We start from the raw sequence: 21,983 nt of genomic DNA on the forward strand, positions 1-21,983 counted from the left end.
CTACCCCTCCGATTTCCCCCGCTTCATTCTTCCCCTCCCGCTACCTTCTTCTTCTTCTTTTTTTTTTTTCTTAACATATAATGCATTATTTGTTTCAGAGGTACAGATCTGAGATTCAACAGTCTTGCACCATTCACAGCGCTCTATTCTAATTTTTTAAATGCATATGACTGTTTAAGGCAAAATCTTCATACTGTATGTTGGGTTTTAAAACATGGAGATGGAGTATATATTCCATCATAGCACAGAGAGTGGTGAATTGCAGAGTTGTTAGCGGCTCAGGCTCTGGAGTCACACAGCCGGGGTTCATCATCTCAGCCCAGCCACTGGTTTTGTGACCCGTATGCATCAGTGTCTTCATCTACAGGGCATTTGGGAACAGGCTGGCACTGCCACATACAGCTGCTGGAGGGGTTCCATGAATTCACAAACACAAAACAGATCCGAGTAGGATCTGGTACCAGGCAGGTGCCATAGAAAAGTTTGCTATTACTCCAGTGTCCATATTTTTAGTTCCACTTTTCGAGCTCTAGGCCCCCAGCCCCCTCCTAACCCTCCAGATCCATTCTGGTTATTTCCCAAAAGTACCCAGGAGTTCCTTTCTTATTCTCAGGAACGAGGAGACTCCTATGCTTCCAGAAAGGGCATTCCAGGCTGAGGAAAAATGCACAGTTATGACTGACCAAAGAGAGTCTAGGAGCTCCGATTCATTCTCCACAGAACAGCCAGAAGACTTGAGGACTAAATTCCCCCACTGAAACCCCAGACTTCTCACTGTGTTCCTAGAGATCAAATAGCCTTCCATACCCTGCTCGGCCTAGCTTCTGCCTCTCCCAGCAGCCTGTGTTGTTTCTGTTTTGTCAAGTAAACCAAATTGCTTCGCCACCTTTGTACTGTTGTTCCCTCAGACCAGAACACTTCTGATCCACCCCTTCCTCAGTTCACTCCTACTCATCCTTCAGGGGTCAGCTCAGAGAGCACTTCTGCAAGATTTCCTGACCCCCTCTATTATTTCAAATCCCCCTCCCACTATATGTTGTCTTAGTACCTATAAGTATCCTTCTAGCACGTATGGTCTAATTTTAATTCTATTATATAATTCAGTATAATTATGTATGTATTGAATTGTTTAATGTCTCCCCACCCCTAAGTGGAATGCCCCTTCCTGAGGGAGGGGACCGTGTCTGCTTGTTTACTATTGTATTCCCCAGCACCAGGCACGGTGTCTTGGACATAATAGGTACCCAGTATTTAATAAGTGAATTAAAAGCAGCCTAGTAAAGCAGGGATGGAATGTGTGCATGAACAAATAATGGAAGAAAACACTAGAAAATTATGCCAGAACAGATGATGAGGAGCTGTGTGGGCCAGGTTAAGAAGCTTGGACTTTATTTTGAAGAGAATGCAAGTCACTAAAGGTGTTAAACCGGGTAAGTGGCTTTTCAAATGTGTTTAGAAAAATTACTGTGTCAGGGAATGTGGAGGACTGTCATGGAGGGGGTGAAACTGGAGCAGGGAGCCCGGCAGGGGGGCTGTTGCCTGGAAGGAAATGGGGTGGGAGCTGGGAGACAAGAGCAGGGGAGAGGGAGGGGGGCTAGCCTGAGATGGGGCATGGCCGGGGGCAAGGAGGCTAGAATCCAGAATAGAAAACACCTCATCCTGAGGGCCTGTACGGAAGGAGGGGAAAGGATGTATCAGATGTGAGAGAAGGGTTTTGTGGTTTTTAATAATTAAGATGTGTCGAGCTTTCATGCACTACACATTATATGTCATGGCCTCCATATCTTATTGTCTGAGGTCACCTGCCCAGACCAAGGGGTTTGGAGTGGTGGTAGAAGTCGGTGAAAGGACTGGTACAATTTAGATTTGCCACTCCAGAGAATGGAAGAAGGAGCTGATAAGACACTGATTTGACAAAGGAGCCAGGAGCCGTAATTTGTAGGAATCCTAATTTGCAGGAATCCTAATTTCCAGGAATCCTAATTTGCAGGAATCCTAATTTGCAGGATCCTTTTCTTCAATAGTGCTGAGCCGCCTGGGGGTAGGAATGAAAAAGGTAGATACTTGAATTGAAATAGGATTAGGACAGGAACTTGCAAACCATAGCTTTGGGGCCAAATGAGGCCCCTCCCTATTTTTGTAAATGAAGTTTTACTGGAACAACCACAGTAATTGGTTTACGTGTCATCTTTGTTTGCTTCTGTGCTGCAAAGCGGAGCGTACTTGCAGTAGAGACCCTAGGTCCCATAAGGCCTAAAGTAGTTACAATCTGGTTCTTTACAGGAAAGGTCTGCTGACTCCCGGATTAGGAATTAGCAGCAGATAAAGCAGAGAACATGGCAGGGGGTGATGGGGGGAAGAAAGTGGTTCAAGTGATGGATAATGGGATTCTAGACTCGACAAGAGAGGGGAGTCAGGTGGGTATTGATGGAATGAGAGAAAATAAAAGGATTATTGGATCTACTGGCTCAATGAGGCCAAAGTGTAGATGCATTAAACGGAACGAGAGGGCTGGAAGTAATCGAGAAGAAGTCATCTTGGAAAGCAAGATTTCAGAGTAGGGCAGTTCTTGAGTGATGACATGTTCTAGGGAGTGCTCAGAGGAATGGCTGAAGGTGACTCATGGTGGAGGAATTCAGGAAACGATGAGGTGGGTTTGATGGCTAGTCTCCGTGGACGCTGGATGATCGAGGCTAGAAAAGACAGCGTCTATTTTCTGTTTTTCTATTTTATTGTTTTAAGAAGTATTTGTGTATATGAAGGGTCCAGGCCTGGTAGTGTAAACTCTTTGGAGATAAAGAGCTGGGTGAATTTAAAAAGATTTACACACTCACAGTGTAGCAGATTTCAGCTGTCAGGGGGCTCTGTCCAAGGCAGCCACCAAATACAGGTTAATGTTTTCATTCTGATACTTCCACTGAATGACGGATTTGCTGCAGCCACTCCTTTGACCTCTTGATGCTAAATAGCTCTGTTCCTAGAACAGTCCATTCCTTCTCCTCCTCCATTTAAACTTTAAGTTATTTATCTGTAGGTCAAACTATTCCTTTAGGTCATTAGATCGTTTGTCGTGCACCCTGAAAAGAAAAAGGGAGCTAATAGATGCACAGAAGCCAAATCACTATATTCATGAGCCACAGTTCGGGTAAGTGTGTTAGACTGCGCTGGACTTTACTTTCTAATTTGGGGAGAGGAAAAAAAATCTATACATTCTCATGCTGGGATAGTGGTGAGCATTCTCACTGGCTCCATCCTTTGTTTATATCTCATTGATTCCATTTTTGTACTCTGGATTTCAGTAGTGGTTGTTCAGTAGAGCTGTTTCTCAGTTCATCTTTGCTAAGGAAAGAAACCAAACATCACACACACACACATACACACACACACACGTCCTTTAACTTTTTGTCTATAAAAGGCTTCAGAGCCAGAATAATGAACATTTCCCAAAAAGAAATGGGGAGAATGGTAGGAAACAGCTCGGCAAACGGTCTTAGCTAACCCTGAGCTCCCCGTCAGGCTGGTTCAGAAGCAGCACGCAGAGTGGAGGGTGAAGGAGTATCATCAGACCCAGCAGGGAAGTCAGAGCGGCACCCCTGCGCTGCCCCCGGACGCAGTCCCGGCAGTTCCTCCAGCCCTTCAGCTCCTGCCTGCCTTCTTGCAGGCAAAAAGACACACTGATTTGATTTTTTTTAATTCAGTGAACCAAATTTATAGTTCATAGGTAAGTGAGAGAAGTCATCATTAATCCAATAATCCAATCATGCCAATAACAATTTAGTGTTAGTGATAGGGGTGTACTCATTAGCATTTCTCTCTAATCCTATGTTATTCCTAAATCTGTTTCTTTCATGTAGCTTATTTATAATAATGACATTAAAGTAAATTTTCAAATATTATGTTTTTAAAAACTGAGATCTAATTCATGTACCAGAAAATGGACCCTACGAAAGCGTACAATTTAGTGGGTTTTAGTATTCCCAGAGGTGTGCAATCACGACTACTAATTCCAGAACATTTTCATCACCCCAAAGAAGTCCTGCATCCATTAGCAGTCACTCCCCATTCCTCCCTACCCCTAGAGCCCCCCCCCCACCCCGCAACCAGTAATCTACTTTCTCTTTTTGCCTACTCTGGACATCTCATGTTATGGAATCGTACGATATGTGCCTTTTGTGCCTGGCTTCTTTCGCTTCACACAGTGTTTTCAGAGTTCATCCACGTTGTCACATGAATCAGTACTTTACTCTTTCTTATGGCTGAGTAATATTCCGCTGTAGAGAGAAACGCATTTTACTGATCCATTCATCAGTTGATGGATATTTGAGTTGTTTCCACTTTTTAGCTATTATGAATAATTTTGCTATGGACATTTATGTAAAATGTTACTTTCTATATCACAGAACAAAATCAAAATATTTTCATTCATGTGTACTCTTAACCTGACAGTCATTATGTATCAGGAAAACTGAGAGGGAGGAATTGGACAAAGAATTAAAAGTTCCTCTGTTGTACAGTGAGCAGTCTGAAGTGTTTAGTTGACCAAGGACCTGCTGCTAACAGAAGAATTTACATTTACAACTACAGCTGAAGAGAGTTTAAAAATATTTCTAGAAATGCACTTGTAATTATATTTTTGCAATGCAGTTCTTCTAAATGCTTTTTAAGTTTAAAGTTACAATGAGATAATTAACTGGTCTGATGTTTTTCATGAGTATAAAAAGTTAGAGCTAACACATCAGCATTTGGAATAATTTTATCAGTGCTATCTTTAAGCAGGTGCAACATTAATTCGCATACATCTATCACACAGGGAGATTTTTAAATGCAGCCATTTCTTGCTGCTTATCTGCTGCATTTCAGCCCTGGTAGATACACTGTATGAGAAGGATGAATGGGTTTTTTTATTTTTTATTGTTATGTTAATCACCACACATTACATCATTAGTTTTTGATGTAGTGTTCCATGATTCATTGTTTGTGCATAACACCCAGTGCTCCATGCAGAATGTGCCCTCTTTAATACCCATCACCAGGCTAACCCATCCCCTTAATCCCCCTCTCCTCTAAAACCCTCAGTTTGTTTCTCGGAGTCCATAGTCTCTCATGGTTCGTCTCCCCCTCCGATTTCCCCCCCTTCATTCTTCCCCTCCTGCTATCTTCTTTTTTTTTTCTTAACATATATTGCATTATTGTTTCAGAGGTACAGATCTGTGATTCAACAGTCTTGCACAATTCACAGCGCTCACCATAGCACATACCATCCCCAGTGTCTATCACCCAGCCACCCCATCCCTCCCACCCCACCCCCCACTCCAGCAACCCTCAGTTTGTTTCCTGAGATTAAGAATTCCTCATATCGGGGCGCCTGGGTGGCTCAGTCATTAAGCGTCTGCCTTCGGCTCAGGTCATGATCTCAGGGTCCTGGGATCGAGCCCCACGTCAGGCTCCCTGCTCAGCGGGAGGCCTGCTTCTCCCTCTCCTACTCCCCCTGCTTGTGTTCCCTCTCTCGCTGTGTTTCTCTCTGTCAAATAGATAAATAAATAAAATCTTTTTTAAAAAAAAAGAATTCCTCATATCAGTGAGGTCATATGATAAATGTCTTTCTCTGATCGACTTATTTCGCTCAGCATAACACCCCCCAGTTCCATCCACGTTGTTGCAAATGGCAAGATCTCATTCCTTTTGATGGCTGCATAATATTCCATTGTATATCTGCACCACATCTTCTTTATCCATTCATCTGTCGATAGACATCTTGGCTCTTTCCACAGTTTGGCTACTGTGGACATTGCTGCTATAAACATCGGGGTGCACATACCCTTTCGGATCCCTACATTTGTAGGGATACCCAGTACTGGATACCCAGTAGTGCAATTGCTGGATCGTATGGGAGCTCTATTTTCAACGGAAAGGATGAATGTTCACAAGATAGTCACATACCTCCTGGAGTGAGCGAGCAGGAGCAGGGTAACTAAATGGGCAGGAGAGGCACCCTGACGTGCAGCTCGAAGTGCCTGCTACAGCTGTGGTGTGTTTGGAAACAAAAGTAAATTGGTGTGCAGCAATCAGAGATGAAGTGGCTTTTTATGAGCAAAAGCCTGTGAATGGAAGCTACGAAACTGTAAACAATGATGAGCCAGTTAGTTAGCAGTTGCAGCTACAAAGCAAAAGAAAGGCGGACCGAGAGGAGAAAGCAGTGATTCTCAGACTTTGGCAGCCATCAGAAACACCCGGAGGCTTGCTGAACCTCAGTTTCCTGGACACGACCCCAATTTCTGATTTCGTTTAGAGTGATGGGGCCCAAGAACCTCATTTCTAACAAATTCCCGAGTGCTGCTGCCGCGTGTCGGGGGACCACACTTTGAGAACCACTGGCATCAAGTGAAACCAGGTTAAAGTTAACCAGCTTATCTTAACCACATCACGCCCATGTGACTAACATAACTGTGTTATCCTTTTTCAGTGAACTCTTGGAGAATGTGCTACCCCAAAATGGAGGTACACCAAGAAAGAGAGAGATATGGGATATAGAAAACAGGAGAGCCAACACAGGAGGATGGGGCAGGGACATGTCAGGTGACAGCTGTGACCCAAACATCACACACCCAGACTCAGGACACACATGCGTTGAGGCTCTCACCATTTTCAGGATAAGGCTGACCTAGATTCTTCTGTGCACTCCTCTTGCCTCGACCATGTGCCGATGAAGTTCCTGTTTTCCTTTCTATGACTTCAGCTTTTTTTTTTTTAATTATTATTTTAAAGTAACAACTCTAGTTAGCTGCGATGACATTGGAACCGTGCGTACCACCTAATACACGCATGAGTGTAAATAGCTATTCCAAGACAAGAAACAGTTCTGTGTCAAGGAAAGTTTGGAAACCACTTGAATAAATTACTGTAGATTTCTCAGAACTTTCAATGTGCTAGTGTTCATTGTTAATCTCTTAAAGAGAGGCACAATATGCATTTTCCCAGTCTTCTCTGACTTGACAATCCTGTTTTCACAAAATGTCTTTTAACATCTTAAGGAACACAGTGTTCCTCGGAACACGGGTTGGGAAATAATGATTTCGAGTGAAGTGCAAAAAGAAGAGAGTATGATTTTGCCTGAAATGGAATTAAAATGTTATCAAATTTTTAATTTTACGGAAAACAGGTTTAAAATGCTTTTTATTTTATTTATTGTTTCTTGGTCAAAAAAAATTATATATGTGTACTCAAATGTTCCAGGTCTCAGGTGGTTTGGAGTTCAGTCTCAACTGTATTTGAGCAGTTAGAGAAAGAGATTCGTTTCACAGCTTTTGGGTACTTGTAGTTGGTTGTTCATTTTGCCATAATATTCTTTGTAGAAGAAAAAAAAAAAGATGAAGGAATCTAAGTTACAGCTTTCTCACACTGTCTACTTTAAATGCCAACTTTTAAAATGCCACCAGCCAGTAGAATAGGGTGTAATACTTTACTTTTCTGCTCTCTCTGTTAAGTGTAGTGTAAAAATATGTTGGGCACAGTTCAGAGTCAAGGCGAATATTGATACTTCTATGTTAGTTTCATTTCCATGGCGGTATTGGGATATGATACATCTTTAGATTTTCTCCACTTCCTGCTTTGGGTTTATTTAGGCTAATTATGAATATTTAACATATAACATTATAAGTAGTATATTTATGTTGAGACCTTACCCATAGGACTTTACATTGTAAAATTATTTTAGCTATTACTCTCATTTGTATGTTACATAATCTTTCTCTCCCGTTTATACGTTTTAGTTTCAACCACCTCTGAAGGAACATCCTCCTTTTCCACTTTATCTGTGTCAACTCCTGATTCAACCTCTCCAGAGAAGTCTGTTCATCTCTTATACCCGATTTTGGCTGGACCTTCCTTCTGGACTCTGTCCCATCAACAGTCTTCTGCCTCCTTTAAGGATGAAGATAAGACAGCCAGGGCTCATCACCCCTTAGCTCTTAGGGGCCTAGTGTCTTCTGATGAAGAGGAAAATGACAACCTCAATCTCCTGGAACGTCCTCCAGATAACTCTGAGTCTGCCAGGAAGCAGACAAGTCCTGCTTCTGGCAGTAATTGGGCAGAGTTTTCCACCACAAATGTAGACCACTGCACCTCTATGTCCTGTCCGAGTTTTCAGACAACTGAAGGTCTGCCGAAAGAGCCTGAAGGAAACAATTCCATTAAGGTTCTCCTCGGGGAGGTGAAAAATGCCATAGTCAAACTACACGAAGACCTGAGCATGGTGATAAGGGAACTTCATGTCATCAATAGCCATCTGGTGAGCATGAGTGGGAATAGTCTGCAACTAAGCAAATCTTCACCGCTTCCCCAGTCTTCTGAGGGGACCTCAGATCACATCTAATAAGCTCCATAGCCATTTTTGGTAGAACTCCTGTGGTTCCACTTCCCAAAGACTAAGTTAACCTCCTATAGATTCTCATTATTACGGCAAAAATAGGGTGGTGGTTTGATTTTTCCTTGCCAGGGTTATTAACAAATCTCTTTCAAACCGATAAACTCATTTGGTTTATTTTTTAAAGAGAAAAGGTATCACCTTTGATAATATTATCAGACTTAAATATGAACTAATGTTCCTTTGAAACTGAAGAAAATTTCATTCTTCCACGCTTTGGACTTTACCTCCAAATATGTTAAACATCAGTGAAGTTGTGAGAAGACAAACTGCAAATGGCTATTCTAGAGCATTTGGATAAGCAGGCAGTAGGAAGCCCTTCATAGCCTGGGTAGCTGTTTCCTATGGTCTCATGCCAAGTTTCAGATTCCCCAGACCAAGGCCCAGAAATCTTTCCTTTCCTGTGGCTGCCACCGTTGGTTAGGGGTTAAGTTGAGACAAGTAGGACACGGAACAGGAGTTTTTATTGTTAATGTATATTGCAAAGTGAATTCAAATGCATACTTTTTTCTTGTATCTGGAAAATAAATTTGATATTTTTCATCTAATATGTATTTTTTTAATTCATTAAGACAGACTTTCAAGTAGAAATATCTCAATTTTTATATTTATGGGAAAATGATCTAGTTTAGGGGTCATAGACCAGTGCTTCTCAATCCTACTGCACATTAGAATCACCAGAGATGCTTTTATTCCTGATTTACATTAATTTGAAAGGACAGTGCAAGGGCTCCGTGTACCCATCACTCAGTTTCAACAATTACCAACTAAAAGCTAAAATAATTCCTGATTATTTTGAAGAAATACGGGACATTTCAAAAATATTCTAATGCTGGGTGCACTCCCAAGCCAAAACTGATTTTCACCATGCAAACTGGGTTATGAACTAGAGGGAACTGCTAGTGGAACTGTTAGTGGGAAGACTGTGAACTGGGAGGAGGTTTGGCATATTTGAGGAGGGGCAAGGAAGTCACTGTGGCTGGTGTGAAGTGAGGAAAGGGGAGATTAGTAGGAGATTTGAGGTCATGGAGGAAAGAGCAAGGAGTAGTGCCAGATGATACAGGTTTTAGAAGACCATTGTTAGACATTTTGGCCTTTCCTCTATGAAATAAAAATTGTGACAAGGTTTTAGGGTGAAAAATGATCTTAGGGCTCTAAATGATCATGTTGGCTTTGGGGGAGAGATGGATGCAGGGCCATGGGGTGAGGCAGGTAAGCCAATTAGAAGGCTATTGCAGTTATCCAGGTAAGAGCTGATGGTGGATCAAGCCAGGTTAGGCATAGTGTAGGTACATGAGAAGTGATTTGTTTAGGGATTTGCTGATAGGTTGGATAAAATATATGAGAGAGAAGAGTGACCGCCAAACCCAAGGTATTGGATGGAGCAGTTGAAATTCAAGATGAACTTGCCATCAACTGGAATGAGGAAGGTTGCAGATAGGGGAAATGTGGAGGCATTCAGTTTTAGACAGGTTAAAATCTCAGATGTCTATTAACCCAAGTGGAGATACCCAGGAAACAATTGGATGTGAGAGTTGAGTCAGAGAGAGAGATCTAGATTGGAATGGAGGCTGGGGGTTAGTAATTTGTGGTTATTTAAAGCTATGAGACTGGATAAAATTGCCAAAGGAGTGAGTGTGACAGTGGAGAGAATCTGAAAGCCTAAGCCCTGAGGCATTCTAACAGAAGAAGATCAAGAAGAAGTTGAGGAATCAATGAATGAGGCTGAGAAGGAGCTACCACTGAAGTAGGAACAAAACAGTAGTGTGTAGTGTTCAGAAGCCCAGGGTGTTTTTCTCTTCTTGGCCCTTTCCTCTTCTATATGCATTTCAGAAGCACCTTTCCAAATTCTTCCCAAATCCTATTAGATTTTTTAAAAAGTTTTTATTTAAATTCCAATTACTTAACATGCAGTGTAATATTAGTTTCAGGTGTACAATATAGTGATTCAAAGCTCTATTTGATTTTGATCAAAGTTGCATTAAATTTATTCTTCAATTTAGGGAATTTTTAAAATAAATTTAATCTTCTAATCTAGGGGCATGGTATATCTGTATGTTTCTATGGGTCTTGTCTTATAAACTTTATATTTAGTCTTCCAATCCATGGGCATGGTATATCTCTATGTTCATTTATGTCTTCTCTTAGTGTTCTTCAGTAAACTCATAATCTCCCCCACAGAGGGCTTCTGTTTCTTTTTTAAAGACTTAATATTCTCATGCTTGATATTTTTGTGCTATTGTAATTGCTACCTTTTTGCTAGTTTTTCAATTTTGGAACATAACAGTTGATAAAAATCTAAATCTCCATCAAGATTCACTAATAGTTAACATGTTACAATGTTTGCTTTATCTCCCTCTCTTGCTAAACATGTTTATATCTTTATTATTTAGACAGGTAAATAGGTACACACATGTGTTGCTGAATCATTTGAAAGGAAGATTCAGATATCCTGACACTTCACCACAGAATACTGCAACATACTTTACTACATGAATCAGGGTGATTATTTTCCAACCTACCTTCAAGTTACTCAGTTCTCTCTTCAGCTGTGTCTAATCTTTGTTAAATCTTCCCATTAAGTTTTTAATTCAGTTATTCCTCTTTCCATTTCTAGAATTCTACTTGGTTCTTTTTAAATATTTTAAAAGATTCTTTTAAAAAAACTTTTCATAGGTCCATGTTTCTTGCAGATATTTTCAAGCATAACTTTACTAGTAAGAATAATAAATAAACTAGAGAGTATCCTTACCAGCAAACTATCAAGAATATATGCATTTAAGGCTATAAATTTCCTTTTACTGCAACCCACAAAATTTAAAATTGAGATATAATTCACATACCATAAAATTTACCCTTTTAAGGTATATAATTCAGTGGTTTTAGTATATTCACAGAGTTGCACAACCATCACTACTATCTAATTTGAGAATTGTTTCATCACCACAAAAATACACCCCATACTCATTAAGAGTCATTCCCCATTTTCCCCTCCTTCAAGCCCCTGGCAACCCCTAATCTTTCTGTTTCCATGAATTTGCCTATTCTGGATATTTCACATAAATGCAATCATCTGTGGGCTTTTTGTGTCTGGTTTCTTTCACTTAGCATAATGTTCTGGAGGTTTAATCATGTTGTAGCACATATGAGTTCTTCATTCCTTTTTGTCTGAATAATATTGCATTGTATGGCTATACCACATTTTGTTTATTCATCACTTGAGGGACATTTAGGTTGTTTGCATTTCTTGGCTACTATGAATATTTGTGTGAACATATGTTTTCCATTCTCTTGGATATATATCTAGGAGTAGAATTTCTGGGTCATATGGTAACTCTTATGTTTAACTTTTTGAGAAGTTGCCAAACTATTTTCTGAAGTAGCTTCACCATTTTACCACAAGTATTGGTATGTAATATTTTCATTGTCCTTTGGCTCAAAAAATATTCTAATTCCTTCATGAAGAAGTGTAGAAGTATATTTCTTAACTTCCCAGCATTTGAACTGTAATAATTCTAACATCTAAAGTTTTTATATTTCTGTTTTTGTTATCTCTTACCCTGCTGATTTGTGCTCATGATGTTCTATTTCCTTGTGTACCTGATTATCTTTGACTATGTGCTAGTCATGACACTTGAAAATATATTTATATGATTAATACAAGAATTTGTTTTGCTTCTGCCAAGTGCCTGGTGCTATTGCAACACCATACTGGTTAGGTAAATGAAGGTCATAGCTTGAGTTTTTCTATAATACCCAGGTTAATCCCAGGCTTAAATTCCTCATAAAGGATGGTTCATTTCTAATTCACTCTCATTGCATAGTCGTTGGGTTCCACTTTGTTGTAAAGAGCATGTCTTATTAGACTTCCCACCTGTGTGAGGTGATTTCTGTTCCTATCACCATCAAAAGGAAAGTTGGAATTTGTTGAACTCAACTAATGCACTTAGGGAAAAGTGGCATCTGTGATCATTTACTTATCAGGTCTCTGGGTTTGTGTTTTGTTTTTGGGGGGTTTTTGTTGTTGTTGTTGTTTTGTTCTTTGTTTTTGAGTACCTATTTCACACAAGACTCTGTTCTGGGCCCTGGGGATTCAGTGGTGAGCAAAACCAGATATTCCTGTCCTCACAGAGAACTGAGTTCTAGAGTTCTGGAGAAATTTGGTAGATTAATCAAATTGTTTTTTTAAAAATTGTAGAAGTCTGTGATTCTGGGAAAGGAAATGTAGGATTTGACCTGGTGAGGGGTTCAGGGAAAGCTTATCTAAGGAAGTCACTTGAGCTGAAATACAAATTCTAGGATTATCGAAGTAAATGCCACTAATGACGTGTGGGGCAAGTCGGCTTCTTTATGAAACAACACAGAGCATAAAGTGAGGATGAAATCTTAGGACATCTTCTGTTGGCTTTCTTCATACGTCTGGGAGACCTACAAATGGATTCTTAAGGGATAGTAGGATATAGTATCTCCTTTTTTTACTGGCTCTAACATTTCTCAGTTGTACACTGCTAAGAGTTGAGAAGAAACAAAGCTCCAGAGATACAGCACTCCACCCTCTCCTTCCCCCATTACCAAAAGGTGTTGCATCAGATATCTTGAAATTCACTCAGAGAAACCCCACAAATAACTAAGGCAACAAAAGCTGTCCCTTTGAGAATCTACCTTACATGCACATAGTAACTTCAGATTTCTTTTTTTAAGATTTTATTTATTTGACAGAGAGAGCACAAGCAGAGGGAGAGGGAGAAGCAGGCTCCCCGCTGAGCAGGGAGCCCGATGCGGGGCTCGATCCCAGGACCCTGGGATCATGACCTGAGCCCAAGGCAGACGCTTCACTGCCTGAGCCACCCAGGCGTCCCAGTAACTTCAGATTTTAACTAGGTTTTATGTAGCTCGTATATTTTAATTCAACCATTTTTTAATTAGTATAATTAACAAGCACTTATTTGAGTTTCTATTTAGCCAACTCCATTAAATTAATAGAACAAACTTGGCTTAAATTAAGAATGGGTATATTCTGATTGACTTTGTAATTATCTCAGATTAAAAATACATCATTAAATGCTATTAAGTATTTTATTTGAAACTTGAGGATTTTATTATAAGGCAGTTATGAAAATATTTTACAGTTTACCTATTGTCAAATTACTTATGTGTTCATCCTTTAGATATTTATTAAGTGCTCATTATGAGTAGGCAATTTGCTAGACATTGGGGACACAATGGTGAACAAGATGGGGGCAGTCCTGTCTTCAGAGTTGCCATTTCATGGGCAGAGTGTGATATGTAAGTCCTAAGAGTTTAGGAAGCAGGGGACAGTGTGGGAGGGCCTGGTAAAGAGGAACAACCAGCTCTGATTGAGGGGAGGGTCGGGGAGTGCTTCCTGGAGAAAATGAAGTACAAAGTGAATCCTGAAGGATAAGCAGGAGTTCGTCAAGCAAAGACAGGGAAGAGAGAGAATTTTCTAGGCAGAGAGAACAGCAGGTACAAAAGCTGGGAGCAGGAGGGAGCTAAGTGAGACTGAGGACTGGACAAAGCTGGTAGATCAGAGATTTGAGTGCCTTGGTTTCCCTTCATGCAGAGACACGGTGATGGTTACTTAGTATTATGTAGTATTAACCAACTGAGTAGCAGAAAAGGACTGAATGACAAGGAAATGGATCATATTGAAAATGAAGTGTCCTAGAAATTTGGGGGTTTCCAAAATCTATTCACAAACTGATAAAAATAGACTTTATAGGGTTGGTTTTTTTTGTTTTGTTGTTGTTGTTTGAGACCTTGGTGACTCATCTTCCTCACAAATGGGATGGTTGTGACAGTGGTTTGCTCGGGATGTATAAGGAGCTTCCTCTTTGTGTGCCTGCCTTCTGAAGAGAAGATGAGTCCTGAGCACAGCCTGGTGAGTCAGTTAAATGCTCAGATATGGGGGACTGGTTTTCTCGGTCTCGCTGTACTTTTAATAGAGGGGATTCTGAGATATGATAAAAGGATTTAGATATGTGGAATTGAGAGATTTTTCTTTCTTGCAGAACAAGTAATTTGAGGAGGCCAAGCATATTATTGTTATGCCAGAATATATATACCACCTCTTATCAGCAGGCAGGCTTAGAAAAGAGTAAATTGGCTCTGAAGAAACCCGGTTTTCAAGATGATTTTGTTTGGTAATTTCAAATTCTGTTTTCTCACTGATGGTGCAGAAAGTTCTCAAAGATATGGTAATTATTGCAGAATTATGGCTTCAGGCGTTTGCAGTCATTCACACAGTGAAATTCCATTGTAAAATATCATGATCTATGTGTTCAGATGCGCTGCATTGAAACTTGTCCCCGATACTGTGTACTTTATCATTCCTATAACACAGAACACCAGTAGCAAAATGCAGAAAGTAGACATTCTAGGACTTGCTGATTAATTAAAAACAGGGCGTGAGAGAGCAATGCATCAAGGATGAGCCCCAGAATTCTAGTTTGTTATTATTATTAATAGTAATATAATAACAACAGTAATAATGGTTGACACTTATTGAATGCTAACAATGGTCTGAGAACTTTTTAATTCTCTCAACAACCCTACCAGGAAGGTTCTAGTATTGTCACATTGCATATGAGAAAACAGAGGTTAAGAAAAGGGGTAGGAGGTCTGCAAGGGAGGCTGGGAGGCCTGGCTGCCTGCCTCGGTGGAGCCCCGCGGGGCTGCAGGCGGGTACCAGCGGGCACACTTTTCCGCCCTGGCGGCCGTGACAGAGGCCATGGCTCCAGAAGAGGGGCTGTCAAGAAGCCTGAAACCCAAATGTCCTACATTCAAGAGGCAAGGGGCCCCTGCAGAACACACGTGAGCCTCGACCCCCCCATCAAGATCCGTGTGTGTGCCCACAAAGAAACAGGAGCCTGCGGAGGCCATGGGACCCCGCGGGGAGGATGGGACAGGGCTGGAGGTGGCCTTCCAGAGCTCCGCTCCTTCCCTGAGCACAGCCGTCCCAGATCCACACCAGCTTACTTGTCTGCTGAGAAGCACAGCTGAGCGCCTCCCTGCCAACGTGGCTTCTCAATTGTCACCGCTCTTTTGAAGGGGGGACGGTAATGGCAGGCAGCTTAGGAACACAAAGTCTGAAGGTTCTCTCCCCTACCATGTGGGCAGGGATTGGCTGGAAAGCTCACCCTGAGGCCTGTAGTTTTCCTCTTTTAAAGTGTTTTATTTAAGAAGCTGTGCTTTCCAGTTACCTCAGAGGGTTTCCACTGCTCAGTCTGTTCAAATCCCCTTGGCCTTGCGTTTCCTACCATTCACAGTTGGTAAGCCCTTGAACACGTCTCTGTTCACAGTGCTTCCGAGAGCAAGGCAGAGGAGAAATGGGGACCTCAGAGAAGCTGAGTCAGGGCTCAAGGTCACACCGCGCTGAGCCGCAGGGCTGGGACACCTCCCCCAGGTTTCTGATGCCAGACTCATCCTCCCCGGCCAGCCATGCCACCTTCAGCCTCTTTCCTAAAACACAGGGAAGGTTCAGGATTCTAATCAGCTGCCAAAAACTCAGTATGGAGTTTCTGCCCTTAAAATTGTCTTCTATAATTCTTAATCTTATAGATTAGCTTCATTTAAGCCATTAACGTATTTCACCATCTCTAATATATGGAAACTGGTGGCTCATTATCTCATTTTCATGTGGCTCATTAATCTCCACTTCTTCCCCTAAAAAGCCAGTTATTGGAAACAATATCACACAAAGACCAGAACACCTCACATTTCTGAGATGACCTGAAGGAGGAGAGGGTGGCTCTCGCTCTGATTTTGTCTAGACACCTAAATGACGATCGTGAAAAGGGTGAATTTCAATGACTAATGTGCTGAGGTCCACCGGGGTCTTCTCCTGCCGTTTGACATTGGAACATAAGTGGGATCCCCCAGCTACTCAGCCCGTCGCCTTCACCACATGAAAAACTTAAGTAAATGGAGATGTTTGAATGTTAATAAGAAATTGATTCATTAATTAAAATTCTAATTTTGAGATTTTAATAATAATCCGGGGGACGGGACAGGGTTAGGAGTGAGCATGCGCCTTTCTGTGGTCTCTCTCTTCTGTCCCTACAGCTAGCCTGTGCAGAGCCTGCGGGCCGAGCATCAGTCCACTCCCCCCTCCCCCCCGCACCCTGGCAGCACAGCTCCCTCAGGGTGGGGATGAATTCCAGGAGGTATATCTGGAGTGTCACTGTTGTCACCGAAGCCCCGTGACGAAGGTCAAGCTGTTCAAGCGGCAGGGCTTTGGTTTTGCTGAGGAAGTGGCCTGTCTAAGCAGAATGCCCCAACAAGATAGGGGAAGCTGGAGCCACTCCTGGGTCCCTATATTAGTGTCCTAGGGCTGCCAGAACAAAGTACCATGAACTTGGTGGCTTAATATAACAGAAATGCATCCTCTCACCGTTCTGGAAGCCAGAAGTCTGAGCTCAAGGTGTTGGCAGGGCTGGTTCCTTCTGAGGCTGTTCCTCCCAGGCCTCTCTCCCAGCTTCTAGTGGTCCTGGCAGTCCTTGGCATTCCTTAGCTTACAGAGCCTCCCTCCAGTCTTCCCCCTCCACTTCCCTGTGTCTCTTCACATGTGTCCACTCTTGCATGTCTGTCTGTGTCCAAATTTCCCCTTTGTGCAAGGACACACATCATATTGGGTTAGGGCCCACTGTCATGACCTTATTTTCATGTGCTTATCTCTGCAAAGGCCCTATTTCCAAATAAGGTCACATTCGGAGGTCCTGGGGGCGAAGATTCCAAAGCATATTTTTAGGGGATATAATTCAGCCCACAACAACTTCTTATCTACCCATATGTGAACAAACATCTCAATAAAAGCAGCCCCTTCCCCAGGCACCCACCTGGCTCAATCCAGTCCCGCCCCAAGAGAACGATGCAGCAGAATGTGCAGCCAGCCCCGTTGTATGACCGTTTAACCATTGGGTGGCTGTGCAAGGTGGTGGGGAGCAGCAGAGTGGGAAACGCAGCTCCAGGGATCAGACAATGCTGATCTGAGTCCCGGCTCTGCCCCTTCTGAGCCCTGCAGCCCTAGTCCTGCTACTCAGACTCCCAAGCCTCTATTTCTTCCCTGTTCATGATAGTACCCACCTCGCTCAGTTACTACAAATGGAGATATGTCTACAAGATCCTGGCACATAGTAGATGCTCAGTAAATATTAGCCCATCTCCCCCTTTCCCGTGTATCTCACCGAGTCCTGCGGTTGTCGGTTGACCTGACATTGTTACACAGGCAATTCGGCAGCAACTATGTGCTCCTTGAGCTGAATCTGTGGTTCAGTTAATTGACAAGAAGAAGTATTTCTCAGTGCCTGGATTTTCAGAATTCACCAAGGGGTACCAAGCCGACTGGTGGGCTGCCTTCTTTGAAAAGGATGCAGGTCGAACACCATGCCCAGCATTGATGGACTGTCGCAGCATCTCTCCAGCTCCCATGTCGTGTGGGCCTTTGTGTCTGCCATACAGAAATCAATTGCCCTGTTCCTGGGATCCTGCATCCCGAGGAGCAGCATTCAGAAGAGAACAGGGGCACTGGAGCCTGCCTTTCTCTTTTCAGGGGCTCCAGCTGCCACCCGCTCTTCCACCCCTGCCTCGGGTGGGAGAGGCCGGAGCCTGCTGCAGAATGACACTCGTGGGAGGGCCGCCCCTTGCCGGGGTCACCACCACCTCGATTTCACAGGTTCAGAAACGCTCACTTTATCAGCTTTTGCAGCGGTGCTCAACCCTGAGGAGATCGCTTTTTGTAATAACCCAAATCAAAAGAGACTGTTTTATAAGCCGGATCATTCTTGGGCACCAGACTGCAAGTGTTTGTTTATTCATTTGTACATTCGTTCACTCAGCCAACAAACCTCTATGGAGGGCTGGGCACTCTCCCACGTTAGCTCATTTGAGCCCTAAAATAATCCCAGCGGTCCCCTTAACCTCCCTCTTACAGACAGGGAAATCGAGGCTTGGGGAGATGAAATGACTTTCCCAGATGCCTGCTTTCGTGGTGGGCACAGGAAAACAAGACACCAGCGTCCTGGTCTCATAAACCCCTCCCATCTCTTCTTCAAGCCACCTCGAGCTAACCAGAGATGTGCCCTGGTTAGCTAGAGGGAAAGCTTTCCCTTCCCGAAACTTCCACAGCCAGTGCATCGACCAGCATTCACGAAGGTATGCAGTGGTAACACAACCCCAGTTCCCAGCGGCTTACAACCACCACGGGTTATTTCTCACTCGGGTTAGACATCAGCGGCCAGCCAGCCGAGGCTGATTCAAGCCATCCTCCTTCTGAGGTCCAACCTGAAGGAACGGGACATGCTCTCGTGGCAGAGGGAAAGAACAATGGTGGATGACTTTTGAAACTCCTGGCGAGGGCTCCTTCCCTTGTAAGCCACCTGGCCAGACCTGCTGTGACTGGGGCAGGGAGGCAGGAACTCTCTCAAGTTAAGGCAGCAAGTAATTGGCAACAGTGATATCATCGACTACGGCAGGCCATCTACATGTACGGACTTCATTCTCTAGTTTACAGTATGGAAACAATATCAGTTCCCTCCTAACGAGGCGCTTGCGAAGATGAAATGAAATCCAGTATGTCCGGCAGCACAGTAAATTGTCAATTTCCTTACAGTTCCGCAGTGCCCTGCACAGTGCCTGGCATCGAGGGGTGCTCAACAGAGTGGTGGCACTTGATTCATCAATGAATAGTTACTGATCACCTACCATGTGCCAGGAGCCATTACTCTAGGATGGCTTTTAGGATCTAGTGGAGAACAAGACAAGCAAAATTCCTGTTCTCATGGACCTTACATTCCAGTTCGTGAGGCATAGACAATACATAACTAAATAAAAATTTCAGAGAGTGGTCAAGAGCTGTAAAGAAAATAAAGCAGGGCGCCTGGATGGCTCAGTCGTTAAGCATCTGCCTTCGGCTCGGGTCGTGATCCCAGGGTCCTGGGATAGAGTTCCACATCCGGCTCCCTGCTCAGCAGGAGGCCTGCTTCTCGCTCTCCCACTCCCCCTGCTTGTGTTCCTGCTCTCGCTATCTCCCTCTCTGTCAAATAAATAAATAAATAATCTTAAAAAAAAAAAAAAGAAAGCAGAATAAATAAGAACAGGATACAGAGTGAGTGAGATTCATCAAGAAAGAGGTAACTTGGCTGGAGAGCTATACGATAAGGAGCCAGTGGTGAAAAGATGAAAGGAATTGGCATCCTGGACAGAAAGAGGATAGCATGTACAAAGGCCCTGAGGCAGGGATGAGTTGGACTGTTTAAGGAACAGAAAAGCCAGTCAGGCCAGGGTGTGCTGAGCACAGTGTGCCCCTGCATGGAAGGAGGCTGGAGAAGAGGCAGGGGCTCCAGAACCTAGCATAATGCCTGGGGCACAGGAGGGGTCAGGAAACTTCAAGAAAGAAATAGTCATCAGGCTGGGACAATAGCCACACCAGAGATAGAGCTCCCCTCCCCTGGAGGGGCTGAAGATCTGCCCATTCCTTCTTCCTGACTTTCCTTCTTGATTCCTCATTGGCCCCTAGAAACTTCTCACAATGCAGTATCCCTCCATGACATGTTACCATTTCTAAAATTACTGCTGATTTTATATTATATTTCACAGCGGCTGCTTTCTAATGACCTGGAGACATACTTCATTCTTATAAATATGTTCTCATCAAATCACAGTGTGGGACGGGCTAAAGCTAATCCCATCCGCTGTACACTGGATTGCTGTCAGCTCGGCTTCCAAACCCTGGCAGCCGCTGACCTTGGCCTAGGTTCCAGGGTGACTTTCACTGTGGGGACCTGGATCTCCCTGCCCACAAACAGTGGGGTCATGTAGTATGCGCTCATCTAACGCCACAAGCATATTTCACCCACACCTGCTTGCAGAAGAGAAGAAGAGAGTAATAATGTAAGCAACACAGTGAACTCGAGCCTCAGGACAAGCTGGAATAGGAGACAAGACTCAGAGGTTTCCTCAGGGTCCTGGTGCCTCTTCTGGCTCAAGCACCTTTCCCTCTGGTGATCTGTGAGACCCTAGTGTTTACGATCAGGGGCCCGAAGACACCTGGCCCCTGGAGAGAAACAGCACTTGGTGCCAGCAAGGAGGACGCCTGGGCTGGCCCCCTGGTGCAAGCCAGGACATGAGTCTCAACGAGGCCTTACTGGGGGTCCCGGGTGGGGAGCAGGGTGGGGATGGAGCATGGCCCCTCCTGCCCGAGGTCTCCAGGAAAGGGGTATTAGGAGCAGGCTGGGGGAGATGGGGGACAGGCAGGCCCGCACCCCAAGTCTGGATTTCCCGATGATTCAGAGAAGGCTGGGAGGGGGTCAGGCCCAGGAGGCAGATATTGGAGAAAGCTGGAGGTCCCTGGAGTGAAGGTGAGCCCACTATGCTTCTGAACAATGGCCACGTGGCGCTGTGTCCAAGCCGTAAAAGTGACCGAGAATCCACCAGAGAGGGACCTGGGGAGAGTTCCCTCCATCCCCACAGGTGGGGCCCATGGAGGACCCCGTGTCGGGGACGGGGCTGCACACAGTGGACTAAACATCAGCTTGAGGATCATTCGTTGCCCACCTGGTCAGGCTTCTGAATAGAGTCACAGGCAAAAAGCCCAATCCAAAGAGCCAAAGTAATAAAAAGGAATTTTCCTTCACCTTTATATTCTTAAAGCTGATGCAGCATGTATCCTGAGCTGGACTCTTTGGATCTCCTTTTCCCCTCATCCTGCATATACTGCTCCCCGGACGCTCCTTTGCAGAAGCCCCAGCACCGCCCCTCCCCCCCAACGACTCCCCAGCACCAGGATCTAGCTCATTCCTTCTTCCTCCCTCTTGGGGCTGGATGGAGAAAGGCACTGCCGGGGGACACTGAAAAGGGAGACGGGAGTGAGGCCCTCCCAGCGCTGGGCTGAGCAGGGCCCTGAGGGTGAGCTGCCAGGACAGAGGACAGAGGTGTAGGGAGAGGGAGGGCAGAAAGGCAGAGGTTCCTCGCAGTCACACCAAGCTCTGTGAGCTAAGCATTGCCTTCCCCATGCGGTGGTGGGCACATCAGGCTCAGAGAGGTTAAGGAATGGCCCAAAGGCAGAAAGAAGACCAGTAAGAGTCCGAGGTAGGAATTATAAGTGGGTTGGCCTGAAGCCAAGGGAGCGTGCTTGCAACTGTATTACACTACACATCCCTTCAGAGCAGGGGTGCAAAGAGGAAGAACCTTGGGGGAATGGGTAGGAGAGAGCAATGAGAAAGATTAAAAAGACGTCAGCTGGAAAGGTGGAGGAAGATCTGCACAGGAAGGGGATTGTGTGGAGGGAGAGAATAACCACAATCGCAGACACAAACCTCTTGGACAGACGTTTGGAAACTGTTAGAGGTGGTCAAAATCTTTCTTGACGGTTCTTTCTAAAGCTCTAGTATCGGGGCGCCTGGGTGGCTCAGTTGGTTAAGCGACTGCCTTCGGCTCAGGTCATGATCCTGGAGTCCCGGGATCGAGTCCCTCATCGGGCTCCCTGCTTGGCTGGGAGTCTGCTTCTCCCTCTGACCCTCCTCCCTCTCATGCTCTCTGTCTCTCA

The 21,983-nt window shown here is 44.0% G+C and overlaps 1 protein-coding gene across 1 annotated transcript in view; it reads left to right on the forward strand.

Moving 5' to 3' along the window:
* ENTHD1 (ENTH domain containing 1) overlaps window positions 1–8,453 on the forward strand; it is a 103,873-nt gene extending 95,420 nt beyond the window's left edge. The window contains exon 6 of the mRNA XM_034987467.1: window positions 7,770–8,453. Within this exon, the coding sequence (XP_034843358.1) occupies window positions 7,770–8,371 (602 nt within the window). The 3' untranslated portion in view covers window positions 8,372–8,453. The remainder of the gene's footprint in view (window positions 1–7,769) is intronic.
* The last annotated feature ends 13,530 nt before the right edge of the window (window positions 8,454–21,983 follow it).

This window comes from Mirounga leonina, unplaced genomic scaffold (assembly GCF_011800145.1).
Source record: "Mirounga leonina isolate KUSES-001 unplaced genomic scaffold, KU_Mleo_1.0 Mir_418, whole genome shotgun sequence".
In the NCBI taxonomy this organism is placed as follows: Eukaryota; Metazoa; Chordata; class Mammalia; order Carnivora; family Phocidae; genus Mirounga; species Mirounga leonina.